The 13609-nt window shown below is 45.8% G+C and overlaps 1 protein-coding gene across 4 annotated transcripts in view; it reads left to right on the top strand.

Moving 5' to 3' along the window:
- Positions 1-13609, top strand: part of ABCC6 (ATP binding cassette subfamily C member 6) — a 44898-nt gene that overhangs the window by 15745 nt on the left and 15544 nt on the right. For all 4 annotated transcript variants that reach the window (XM_090023773.1, XM_090023772.1, XM_090023774.1 and 1 more), the window contains 12 exons: positions 833-925; positions 1442-1645; positions 2043-2189; positions 3733-3820; positions 4447-4516; positions 5686-5812; positions 6483-6659; positions 7237-7404; positions 8674-8857; positions 9692-9755; positions 11345-11471; positions 12195-12402. In XM_090023773.1, the coding sequence (XP_089879899.1) occupies positions 833-925; positions 1442-1645; positions 2043-2189; positions 3733-3820; positions 4447-4516; positions 5686-5812; positions 6483-6659; positions 7237-7404; positions 8674-8857; positions 9692-9755; positions 11345-11471; positions 12195-12402 (1657 nt within the window). The remainder of the gene's footprint in view (positions 1-832; positions 926-1441; positions 1646-2042; positions 2190-3732; positions 3821-4446; positions 4517-5685; positions 5813-6482; positions 6660-7236; positions 7405-8673; positions 8858-9691; positions 9756-11344; positions 11472-12194; positions 12403-13609) is intronic.

Raw genomic sequence — 13609 nt, 5'->3', positions numbered from 1 at the left:
TCAGTCAGGCCTGGTTATTTATGCAGGGTCTTATTTAACATTGACTTGTGTGTCTTGCCAAAGCCAGCCACGAGATGGCCCCATTCAATAAATTAAAAAACTGTTGAGAGGAAATACTTAGCAACAAAGAGGACTGGTGGGATCTCAGACATGTCCTGGGATCTCTCATAGACATGACTGCTCCTAAAAGGGAAACAAACATTCAGAGGCATGAGACAATCTATGAAAATCAAAATCACCTCTTGCTAACTCATTAGCTTCAAGGGCTGGCACCAGTGCACTTGAGAGGAGGCTCTGCTTTTACAAAATGAGTTCCTAGGCACTTCACAGCACACCAGCACAGTAGGATATGGTTAGTGATCAATCCACAACTCTCACAGAGGGCTGAAGGAGAAATTGGCTGTTCTTCAATCAAATAGTCAAAGATGAAATTGGAGGAGAGGTTTAGGGTTTTAGGCCCTTGTTTTTCAACATTTTTAAACTAAGGGGATCCCTCATTACACTCAAGGCACCCCTCCGTAACTTTTGTGACTTGAACAGCACCCCATTTCTTAAAAAGGAACTTACTTATTAGTGCTTACCTCCTTGTTGAGAGGCCAGGCAGAGGACCTGGGTAATGGCCAGGAGGGACAAGCTAAGCTTGCACATATCTGCTTATCTCCTCACACCTGGCGACACCCTATAGTGGACCAGTACCCTTATTAAGCATCACTGTTTTGGACCCAAGTCTCAAGCGAGAAGACAGGCAGTAAACAGAGTAGCCTGGAAAAGCATAACCTCTAAAAATACTTCTTATGTGATGATGGAAATCTCACCTCTTCTCTCCTGACAGCTCCTGGGACCATCTGCCTTGACTGCAGTTGCTGTATTTTTTCTTCTTTTGCCTCTGAATTTTGCAATTACCAAGAAAAGGAGCCAGTTTCAGGTATCTTTTGCTTCCAAAAATGCAAAATTCTGTCACTGCTTTGTAGCTTTGTAGGTTAAATTCTGCCATCCTCACTCAGGAAAGGATCCCACAGAGCCCAAGGATACTCCATGAAACCAAGGCAGGCAATTACAAATAGGTATGTTGTGCAACGGGGGTGTATTGCATTGTACTACTGATATAGGACTTCACATGACAGCTCAATGTTAGTTATATATACCGGTCGTTACTGTTAGGGTCCTGGATCCAAAGGCTATGAAATTACTATTGTTTCAGATTTCAGACAAGCACTCTCCAATATGATTGTTTTTTCCAGGTACTGAGAACCAAATGCTAATATTCTCTTCTGCTATTAAAAATTAAACTATTTAAAAGTGGAAAAGCAAATATCAGCCTGGGAGACCTACTAAGCAAAGGGAGTTGAATTTAACTGCCAGGGGATCCTTCAGAATCACAGACAGGATCAAAATGGTGCTCATAAACTCATTCATAGTACATTCATGTGGTCCATTTCAGGAGGAGCAGATGCAGCATAAGGATGACAGAGCAAAACTCACCAATGCTATTTTCAGCGACATCAAAGTCATCAAACTGTATGCCTGGGAGAAAGCCTTTATGGAGAAAGTGCTTGGTATCCGGAAGCAAGAATTACAAGCCTTAAAAAGGTCTCAGCTTCTGTTTGCGGTGTCTTTGTCTTCCTTCTACTCATCTACTTTCCTGGTGAGCAGTTAGGCCTCTTTCATAAGCATTCACTGTTATTTCTACAGGCAGACTCCATCCTCCACAGAGACTGCAGTGAACTTTGCACCCACAAGGAGTTCCCTGCAGAATCAAGATTTAAATAAATGACGTGTCGGTCTCACTGCCCAGACATGCATATTTCTATCACCTCACCATGGTGGCAGTGCTGGAACAATCCTTATAAGTGGCACATCATCAAACTCTCTGTGCCATCAACAGTTTCTGAGACCCTCGCCAATAGACAATGTAGAATGGTTGTGTCTTCTCCTGGGTTCCATAGTGCAGGCTTCAGAGCCCTGGGAGAGAGACGTTATTTGAGCCCTCTCCCCTGTGCATGCTGGAGTCAGTGGTGTGCTGTCCCTTTGCTCCATTTCAGATTGCACTGGTCATGTTTGCAGTCTACACCTTGGTGGATGAGACCCACGTCCTTGATGCCCAGAAAGCTTTTGTGTCCTTGACGCTGATCAACATTCTCAATACTGCCCACTCCTTCCTGCCATTTTCCATCAATGCTCTTGTGCAGGTTAGTTTCAGACCATATTCTCATTGGCTCGTTCTCATTGACTTGGCCATGTTGTTTCTGTGAATGTCATCACTATATGGTAAAAATGGGGATTTTTTTTTATGGAGCTTCATATTATTGGATCAGGTAGTTAAATGTCATTGGGTGACAATGGAGCATGGATGTCTTACAGTCACTCAGATGCATGAACCCGTGTATCATCAGTACTCCTTAGAGTAATGAAGTGGTTTTACACAGCAGCTTTGCAATAAGTTTGGGATGTCACCATTCAGTGTAAAGTAATATTCCTGATACTATATTTATTTGAATCTAAGACAACCCTGAATTTAAGATGACCCCCCAATAATTAATCTATATATGGAATATTTATAAAATTGTTATACTTTTCCAGGTATAGGCTCTAATTATTGGAGGGTTGTCTTAACCCTCCTCCCCCACTACAGCAGGGGGAGCAGTACTGGGGGGGTCAGGTGGCTGGAGGCCAGTCAGGAACCCCCTTGCCCTCTGCCCCCACTTCTCCCTGCAGCCTTCCTGCTCTTCCCTGCTACCTGTACCCCCCCCCTCAGCTCCCCCAGTTTCCCACAGTCTTTGCCCCTTGCCCCCTCCCCCACTCTTTCTGCCCCTCTTTCCTACTGTCTCTGCCTCGTCCCCTTCCTCTTACTGTCAGACACTGCTTGGGCTTTAATTCTTCTCAAAGTCATGGAGCAGACGGAAGCTCAGGCCTTGCCAGGCCAGCAGCAGCAGCAGTACTGCTGATTGACTGGGCAGCAGACAGAGTTTCCCTGTACTCTGTGCAGGGAATCCAACCCAAGCCCAGCTGTGCCTGACAGTAAAAGGGAGGGAGGGGGAGGGGGAGAGCAGTGTAGAAGTTGCTGAAGGCAAGCAAGGTGGAGGGCAGGAGGCTGTTGTGGGTCTGGCTCTGGTCCCGACCCAGGCTCAGGGCCTGGCAGAGCTATAACTACCTCCCTTCCTGGCCCCCCGCCCCCGCTTCTACTTGGCACAGAAATCTAAGCTGAGGGACCTTTTCCCCCATCCTGCCTAGGGGGAAAACCCTTGTCTTAGACTCAAGTAAATATGGTATTTACACCCCTAAAACACCACAAACATATAAGATCAGAGACAGCTCTAGGGCTTCCTATCCTAGCTAGATAAATAGGATGTCACAACTAATAAAATGGCACTAGGACTAGACAGCCAATGGGTCAAGTTCAAATCCCCACTGTTCTTAAACTGGGAAGCATCTGCCCTTGGTTCCCTTGTTTCTGAATAGTCCTATGAAGCAGGCACCATTAGTAAAAAAAGATTCTGGAAACATGTCACATTCAAATGTCTGGCCAGAATGGGCACTCTTTTGGAGAAAGAAGAGACAGGGAAAGCTGGGTTGGGCTGCTGAGTTGGAGGGAAACCAACACCGCTCTGTTCTTCCTCTTTCATAAAATTAATTTTCCATATAAATGGCAAAAGCCCAATTATAGAAATAAACAATCAGAGCTCGGTATTCACTTTATCTTCCTTTACAGTTCAGCATCTGTTTATGTTTCAGGCCAAGGTTTCCTTAAACCGTTTAGCTGCATTTCTTAGTTTGGAAGAGCTGGATTCAGACAACATGAACACAAATCTGTTGGATAGCTGTAAGTTTCCATTATTGTGAATGGGCACATAGCAGGGGGAGAACAGACCATGTGGAATTTGGATTCCCATTACGGTCACTAGTTTTATTAGTTTTTTGTTACAGCTATAATCATTTGCTGTGATTTGACAGCAAATGTCAAGATACACAAAGAAAATCTTAACTGGTGGGAGGGGCTTTAAGAAGAGGGTGGAGAAGATTCAGTGACTGTAACATTAAAAGCGTCTTTAAAGATGATAATGCAGCTTCTAAGGATCTCTGAATAACTCAAGTATGGGCAAAGGAATCAAAAGGTCATATCCTCAACAAGTAAAAGTAGCACCATGAACAAGCTGAGAACATAACCCACAAAAGCTCCCCTTAAAGATATTGGGTCAGATCTAGGTATAACCAAAAATTACTCTATCTGATGGGTAGGTGATTCCAATCCAGTTGTTAATATATCAGCATTTGAATGTGGGCACACCCTGGAAAGACTGTGTTAAAATGGCATTTATTCCCCTTTTATTAAGACATGGAGAACATCAGTGGTTTACTGCAATCAATCATTGCACCAGGTCTTTAATCAGGTGCATGAATGTAGCTCTTGCTAAAAGCATGTATGCCTTTTGTGTTTCTCTATTTTAGTCAAGAAATGTATCATCATAAGGAATGGAACCTTCCGCTGGAGCAAAGAACATTTCCCTTGCCTGAAAAGGTATAATTTTTTTTGAATACTTCTTTCCATAGGTTGTGAGAAGGGCTGACAGACAGGCCCGGCAAGTGAACCCGGTACAAAATAGTCTGGAGGAGTTTGCTTTCTCAAATTGTTCTGAACAATTTACAAACTGAGGCAGAAAGCAGGACGTATAGCATGCATGTGCTGTGTCTGAATGTGGGTACAATACTACTAGGATGCCCACTTCTATATTTGGGTATTGGGTGGGCAGTGAGGTACATCAAGCTGGTATTTACTTGTCCAGATATATACCTTGGGTAACTTAAGGCAGCTACACTTAAATATTGGAACTGTGATATGCATTTGACTTTACAGTGTAGCCCATTTTATTCTGTAACACTTACCTCACAAGGCCTGCCGGTTCCAGAAGTGGAGAGTATTACAAATGCAACAAGAACTTTGCTTAGAGCAGTGAAAGAAAGGCATAAGCTGATAGGGTTTTTGTCACAAATCTGAACCTGATACTGATTGTGCTCAAGATCAAGGGTGTTCATATCCAGCACTTTGGTTTAACCTATTTTACAGAAATTGAGTTTCAGAGAACCTTTAAGTGGGATCTGGATCTGGCTAGACTCCACGGGCACTTTTACACAGGCTTTGACACATCCTAGTTAGAACGCGTGACAGCATACTTAATTAATCAAGCGTGCTACAGTGTCTCGTGTCATCGGCATCCCCACATTTCAAAATGGTGGCAGGAGCACTTTAACTAAAGCTCAAATCAACTTTAGTTAAAGCACCTCCTCTGCCATTTTGGAATACAGGACGCTGAATACATGAGATGCTGTGGGCATTTTAATTACAGCAGCTCCCCAGAGCCTCTCTAATTAAAACACCCCCACTCCAGAGCATGTATATCAGTGCCCCATCTCTACATAATAAGCAATAGGGCAGAGTGATGCCTGCCAGCTTCTTGGTCGCGGACAACTTTGAAGGGATAGGTTTTGAGGTGCTGGAAAGTCAGCAGTGCAACCAGAGGTGGTTTGCCTGTCCTGTGTAGCTGAAGTTTTATGGGACAAGGGGAGGCAAACATTTTCTTTCTCCAGAAGGGACATGAGCCAAGGTCTTGTTAGTTTTCTCTGCAACCATTCCATCTCCGCAGCTCTGATAGCAGTGACCTCGGGAGCTACAGTGCTGTGTTTTGACAGGATAAATTTATCTGTGCTGGAAGGCAACCTGCTTGCTGTGGTGGGCCAGGTGGGAGCTGGAAAGTCTTCTCTGCTGGCAACATTACTTGGGGAGTTGCAGAAGTTGGAAGGCCACGTATCTGTGAAGGTAGAGCTTTCCCTGAGTGTTTGCTCTTGATCAGGACATAAGCAAACGTGCTGTGTTGACCAAGTTTCATATGTAATCACTGCCTTTTGATAAAAACCCACCAAAAAGCACACTTTGGTGCCTTGGCTGCATATATCTCACAGGGGCATCCTGGGCCATTGCACAGGGCGTGTGAGGACTATAATTGGGCTCCTAAATCAGCTATTACTATGCTGAAACACACTGGGCAGATCACTTCACACACTCCCATGCCTCAATTTCCTCATCTTCAAAATAAGCATGACGACATTTCTTTTACCTTGGAAAGTGCTGAGTAGGTGAAAGCCCTCTCAGAGTACACACTACAGACTGTCATGCACGAGAAGTGCCTTCAGGGGTTTGGGTCCCATGAGCTTTGTGCTGCACCAGCTAATTGCTTCTGGTACCCATGCTTAGTGCTCTTTTCATCCTAGTGCACTGTGGTTTGACTATAGAAGTTACTTGCTCAGATTATCCTTTGGGGCCTCATTTTAGGGGTTTTTTTACACCAAACTGCAGCAAGGCAGCTGGGGGGGGGAACAGGGCTTAAAAAGCAAGATTTCTGCCATCTAAAACATTCTTCCTTCCTTTGAGAAAAGCTTATGAAAAAGATAAAGCTCATTAGTGAGACTCTCCCATTGCCATATCCCAGGGCACAGTGGCTTATGTCCCCCAGCAAGCTTGGATACAGAATGCTTCAGTGGAAGACAATATCCTGTTTGGAAAAGAGATGGACGACAGTTGGTATAACCGAGTGATACATGCTTGTGCGCTGCACCCAGACCTGGAAACCTTCCCTGCAGGAAGCAGAAGTGAAATAGGAGAAAAGGTTTCTCAACATTATATGCTCTAAAAGATTTCCCTGCACGACTGGTAGTTTTTGCTCCCTAGACTGAGGCACTTAAAGGGACCTGTTTTGCTGTGGGCAGATGCTCAGGGCTTTCTGAACATCAGGCCCTAATTAAAAGGGGGTCTCTGGTTGGGCATCTGAAAGTGGAGGCAACCTAAACTGATAAGTGCAGTGATAAGTGGTTAGCTTACTGGTTATCTTTTGATTCGGGGCAGGCGCAGTCTGGCAGGGAAGGTACACAATGCCCCAGCAGGAATCAGAAGCCCCCCAGAAGCTGCTGTGTTATGGGCTTAATCGTTTAACCCATATAACTAAACAATATTCACATCCCTACTTTTAAAGCCTCTGCACAGCAGCAGAGTAGGGACTGAACAAGGGTGGTTCAGACTCTGCCTTCAGAGTTCTGAGAGCTGTTTGAGGGGTGCAAGAGAAAACAGCACTGTGGGAAATTTTAGGAACCAAATGTGTATAGTGTCATTAAACCTCAGCATAAGGCAGTGAAAGTGGGTAGCAAATGTACAGTAGCATCTGAGTAAGCATCTTTATATCTCAACAGGGAATAAATATATCTGGAGGTCAGAAACAGAGGGTGGGGCTTGCTCGAGCAGTGTACCAGAAGGCAGCTATTTACCTACTGGATGACCCTCTTTCAGCTGTGGATGCCCAAGTTGGACAGCATATTTTTGAGCAGGTCATTGGACCTAATGGCTTACTGAAGGAGAAGGTATGTAGATAAGTTGCTGTCTGCAGAGTGGCAGCCTACTATCAGTTTTTCTGACAGAGGATGCAAAAATTGGCTTGAGCCATCCACAATCCTTCAGTGCCTGCATGGGGTAGGAATTCTCACAGGGGGCCATGTATTATAATTTCTTTCATAAGCTGATCAAGCTTCATCTTCAAACAAGCTAGGTTTATTCCCACAACACACACACTCCTATCTGGGAGCTGTTCTAGGACCTTACTCTTCCTTTTAATTTTCAGCCTTTTTGCTTTTGACCAACACTGTCCTTTAGCTCAGGGTTGTCAAACATACAACCTACTGTATGGCTGGATCTGGCCTGCAGATCTATTCCATCTAGACTGTCCATAGTCTGGCAGGCCACTGGAGCATGGTCTGCTGCAGAATTCAGGGTCTTTTTACCCCGATAAACATTGCCAATGGTGGCAGGGGGTAAGCAAGGTCCGTGCAGATACAGGCCTTCCTTGCTTTCATTGCTGCTACCCACCCCTAGATCAGTGCTCTGCTCGCTCCCCTACTTGCACTACCGCATGCCCCTGGATCCATGCACCATTGCTTGCAGTGCCACATACCCCTACCCGCAATGCCTGCCCCTGGATCTGTGCTGCTTCCCAATCCCACACCCACATCACCACCCACACCCAAATCTGTGCCGTTATCCACCCTTGGACCCACCCTGCTGCCCATTCACACACCCCCATACCGCTGCCCACTCCCTCGCCTGCACTGTCACATACCTCTAGACCTGCGCTCCTGGCCCTGGACCTAGATTCACCACAGCTGCTGCTGGCTCCATGGATCTGGCCCAGGAAAAGCCTGTCAGTCCAGATCCAGCCTGGGACCCAGAGTGAGTTTGACACCCTTACTTTAACGTAAGGGCTCTCCTCCCTCCCTGCTGTTTCCACCTGACATCCCCTCTTGTCCCTGCTTTGGTAAGTTGAGCAAGCCAAGCTCTTCTAGCCTTTTCTCAAGTGACCTACAACTCACAAGGGATCATAAACAAGTCATTTAGCCTCTGTGACATCCATTTTTCCCCCTATAAAATGTTGACAAACAATACTTTACTTCATAGGAGTGCCATAGGTCTCTCAGATCCCACAGTAATAAACATCACAGAAGTACCTTGTTTAATAACACTGCTGACCCTGAACTGGCCACATGCATTCACTTGTGCAGTCCTTTCAGCGAGAGCAGAAGGTTAAGAGAAGTAGTCGCACCAAAGGCTGGTTATTTAACTGAACTCTCTTTAAACAGACTCGTATTCTGGTGACTCACACAATCAGCATCTTGCCTTATGTCGACAATATTGTTGTGCTGGTGGATGGCGAGATCTCAGAAATGGGTTGCTACCAAGAACTGTTACAGAAAAATGGGGTTTTTGCCGACTTCCTTTATTCATACAGCAGCGCGCAAGAGGAAGAGGCCTATGATTTACCAGGTAATCCACACATGCAAATAATTTGCACCTTGCTGAATCATTTGCTCCTTATAGTACACTGCTTTTATGTTTAGCGTATTATTGCCTCAATGGAGATCCACTACTGTTCACAGTGGGGAAGAGTGAAATGGAACAGAACATTTGGGCACTTCTACATGTTGTCAAGCACATTTTGATTAGACCACATTGGAGTCTGGTGGGGCAGTCTAATCAGAATGCTCCAGCGTGCTGCAGTCTCATATATTTATTGTTCCCACATTTCAAAGTGGCAGCAGGGGCACTTTAACTAAAGGTCATCAAACAAACTTTAGTTAAAGCACCCCCACCACTATTTTGAAATGTGGGACACTGAATACATGAGATGCTGTGGGCATTTTTGCAGTTCCTGAGAGCCACTCTAATTAAAACACTCCCCACATCCCAGAGCACATGTATAGGTGCCCTTTGAACAAGCATTAGCTTTGTTCCATTACTGAAATATGAAGCATTTTCCCCATGTGATCTAATCCTGAGCTGCATTGTGATAGAGCACTGTTTATTTAGTAAGGAAAAAATCATATGCTGTCAGCAAATTAACCTACTCATCACCCAATAATGTAGGGCCAGTTATGCAAGATGTGTGACTAATGCCTTCATATTGGAATCGCTAACTATTAATATACCTTACCCCCCACATGTGCCATTGCTGCAGCTCTCTGGAGAAAAATCAGACAAATATACACTTCCCTTTATAAAAAGTCCCTTGAAGTGAATCTTTGTTGTGCTGCTGAACTCTCAGAGGCTAAAACAGGACAAAAGGAGACTGCGAGTTATTAAAATACATTTGTCCCACAGCTGCAGGAAATGCTGACAATGCTGTCATTCCCAGAAATGCTACGCACCCAGAAGAACCCTTCAGGTAAAACTAAGCTTGTCTTCAACACCGAAGCAAGGGTCTGCTCCAAAGCCTAGGCAAGCCATTGAATCCAGTAGGTTTGCAATCAGGCTGGATGCAAATAGGGCAAGGGCAGGGACAGGACATATGCAGGGTTCTCCTTGTCTCTGAACATGTGATGGTGTTTGCACCATGCATCATGAGAAGCCATTGTTTTTTTTCCGACTTCAGGTAGAAACCTTACAGACTAACTAAATCAGAGAGTCATAAGCTTTTGTGAGCAGCATCTTGCTTGATCAGACACGAAGTACTCTGATACTTGGAATACTGCATCCAGTTCTGGGCACCGCACTTCCACAAGGACATGGGAAAACTTGAGGGTCCAGAGACGAGCCACCTGTATGATCAGGGACTTGCAAGACAAGCCATCCGAGGAGAGGCTGAAGGACTTGGGCCTCTTCAGCCTACAGAAGAGAAGGCTGAGAGAGGACGTGGTAGCAGCTTACTGCTATATCAGGAGAGTACATCAAGAACTTGGTGACCAGCCGTTCACCAGGGCACCCCAGGGAAAACCAGGAGCGATGGATACAAACTCCTGGAAGGCCGCTTCAGGCTCAATTCCAGGAAAAACTCCTTCACAGTCAGGGTGACCAAACTGGAATGGAATCCCTCCAGTGGTGGTGCAGTCACCTACCCCGGACATCTTCAAAAGACTGGACAGTCACCTCAGTGGTGTCACTTGACCCCAGTTATCTTTTCCTGCCTAGTGCAGGGGGACTGTACCCGATGATCTACAAGATCCCTTCCAGCCCCTAACAATCTATCAGTCTATAATACAAACATTTTAAAAGACCCCTCCTTTTTTGCATTTAAATCACCATTCATTCAATAGCTGTTACAGAGAGGTAAGCAATCACTGCAGGGCAGAGAGGAAAGGATGACAGACAGCAGGGTAAAGGAAGAGTTGGCATTTTTGACTGAAGCTGTAACAGACTGTCAGTCAAAGTAATGACAGGCAGATCAAACAGGAGACTTGTCATACTCCCATAAGAAGTTGCCAGTCCTGTCTGCTTAACTGTTTGATTGATCAATGTCATGAGTCCTTAGCAAAGTAGCACAAGGCATGATTGAGAGAGACCCCCCCCACATTGGTCATGGAAAGGGACACTGAGATCACTAGAGACTGAAGTCCTCTGGATTAGCCCTAGAGAAATTACAAGACCCACAGCAGCAGTGAAAGCTTCTACATCTACAGTGTGCCCCACATTGTATCTAGAGGTGCTACCTCCATGGGTGAGAGAGGATTCTAGCCTCCGGTCCATTTAATCCTTGGCCTCCCTGCTGTTTTGTGACCACTGCCAGTCTGAGCGATACTAAGACCCTGACCCTAGGAAATGGACTGGGACCAAAATGCTTTCATATTAGCCAGGTATGGGAGGCTCAGGACGTGCATTCAGTACTAGCCTCATCTGGGCAGGATAGATTTTGATTCCTGGACTTACGCACTGACTGCATACTAACAAATGTTAACCACCCCCCTCCAAAGCCTAACTCCTACAACCTCAGACTTAAAAACCTTATAGTGTTGGCTACAGTGTTGTGTTTCTCTACAGTGACAGGTCACTCAAGGCTTCTACAGAGAGAAGCAGCTACAGAGCCATAAGACAAGACCGTGCACCTACTGCAGCTTCCAAAGATGTGGGAAGACTAATCGAAGGGGAGAAAACTCAGCATGGCAGGGTAACTGCAGCATGTCCTCTTAAGATTAATGACACATACAATGAGCATGGGAGATGAGCTTAAAAATAAGAGTAGTATTAGTCTTCTCGTTTTGCTCAAGAGAAGCACATTCAAAAGAGCTGGTCTGGGGAAGCAGGTCTTGTGGAAGTCAGGGATTTGTTAACCCAGGCAAAAAAGGAGGATTTCACAAGTGGAGTCCAGACACTGTATAGAAGTGGCTATGATTGCAGAATGGCAGACAGTAGAGACGTGGGAAGGAAAGGAAGAGTGAGGGGTGACATTATAAACCCAGTAGCAAAGAACAGAGGCAAATAGGAGTTCTGAGTCACAGAGGGAAGCACAAGGATTTCAGAAGGCTTCTCTTGCCCAAGAGATACATCTCTAAAGTTGTTATTTATGGCAAGTTAGCTTCCACTGGTGAGCAGTTAATAGGGTGCTTGTAAGTTATCACCAGTGAGAATAAACATTACTGAAAACGATGCCAATGTGGACTCAGCAGGCACTTGCAAGTTGCCTGGATGCCCTGAATTGGTTTAACAGTACTGCAATGTATTCATTCTGCAGTAAAAGTGAATATCATTGGGGCTGCCAAGGCAGCTGATGCATAACAGAACATGTACACCATGATACATCACTGCCTCACTTAAAAGCAAACAGCTTAACAAGCCTGGCCCTTGCTTTCCCCCACCTCCCTCCCCTTCTCTCTTGATTGCTTCACTCTAGGTTAATACTTCCATTTATTTGGACTACCTGAAGGCAGTGGGCTCCCCCGTCTGTTTGTACATCATCCTATTGTTTACATGTCAGCAAACTGCGTCGTTTTGTCGGGGTTACTGGCTCAGCAAGTGGGCAGATGACCCTGTTAACAATGGAACGCAAAAGCACACAGAGCTGCGAGTTGGCGTGTTCGGCGTTCTTGGAGTCGTTCAAGGTTTGTTGACCTGGTCACCTTCCCGCCTTTCTCTTTCAGGACATTTTCCCAGCTTACAAATAGTCATATTTCTTAGGGGAAGTTTGTCTCAAGGGCTCTTGGAAACCAGAAGTCTTGGCACAGAACCCAGTTTGCCCAGTACTGATTTGTATGGGATCTGAGCAATATTCCCAGTATTGCTGCCCAACACTTTGGCTTGCTTGTGTGTGCACACCACATCTTTAACATAGTGTGGATTGCAACCAAAAACAGTGGGAAATGGCTCCGTTCTTCACCTCCGTGGTTAAAACTATAGGATCTGGTGCCCATGAAAAAGTCTCAGGTTGGGACTGTTGCAACTTTCTCAGCCTCCCTGTTCCTCAGCCCCCTGTTCTCCTCATTTCCTCCTTTGTCCCCTCGTTACCCTATCTGGTTCCCATTTTCCCTTCCATTAAGTCACACCTTAAATCAATATGCCACTTCTTACAAATCAAATACCATCTATGATCATACAACTTTTGCATGTAAAAATTAAAAGGTGTGACAGTTAAATGCAATTAGATACTGGTTATCCCTTTCTCATAAACAAAAATGGCTGAAAAAAAGTCCAAAATTTCAGCCCAAGTGTTGACAGTTTTAAACTAAGTGAAAATAGAGGTTAGAATGGAAACTGTTAGTCGTTCCTGCCGTGACAGTGACTCTAGACCTCTCAGGCCCCCTCTACATGTGCAGGTAAAGGCAGAGTGGTATCTACTGTGCAAGCCACACAATTGTGTTTTGTGCCGTGCCACACATGCATGGCAGGAGGTGCAATTGTGGGATCACATATTAGATCCCATTGCACCTTATCTCTGGACGCGAGCCGGGCCCTTCCTGTGGATCGCCCCAGCTGCGGCGGGCGTCGCCCGCCCCTCCTCCTCACGATCCCAGGCTCCCCCTGCACCAACTCCCGCAGCTGTGAGCTCCACAGTTAACGAGGCTCACCGGGGGGGGGGCAGTGTTTCCTGCACTGTCCCTGTTGTGAGCCCTGTGACAGATGTGGGCTGCGGGGCTCGCAGCGGGGGAAGCACAGGGGCACGCTGCTGCCACCACAAGCCCCACACCTCCAGAAGCTTGCAGGAGCACCAGTGCTGTCTTTGCTGCTGCTGCTGCAAGCTAATGCAGTGTCAGCTACAGAGCAGCACAGGGGAACGCTGCCACAGCTTGAGCCCCTCAGCACAGGAGGTTG

This window comes from Crocodylus siamensis, chromosome 12 (genome assembly GCF_052110815.1).
Source record: "Crocodylus siamensis isolate JL-2025a chromosome 12, ASM5211081v1, whole genome shotgun sequence".
Taxonomy (NCBI): Eukaryota; Metazoa; Chordata; order Crocodylia; family Crocodylidae; genus Crocodylus; species Crocodylus siamensis.
The sequence above is the reverse complement of the archived record's forward strand: the minus strand, read 5'-3'. Positions and strand labels throughout refer to the sequence as shown.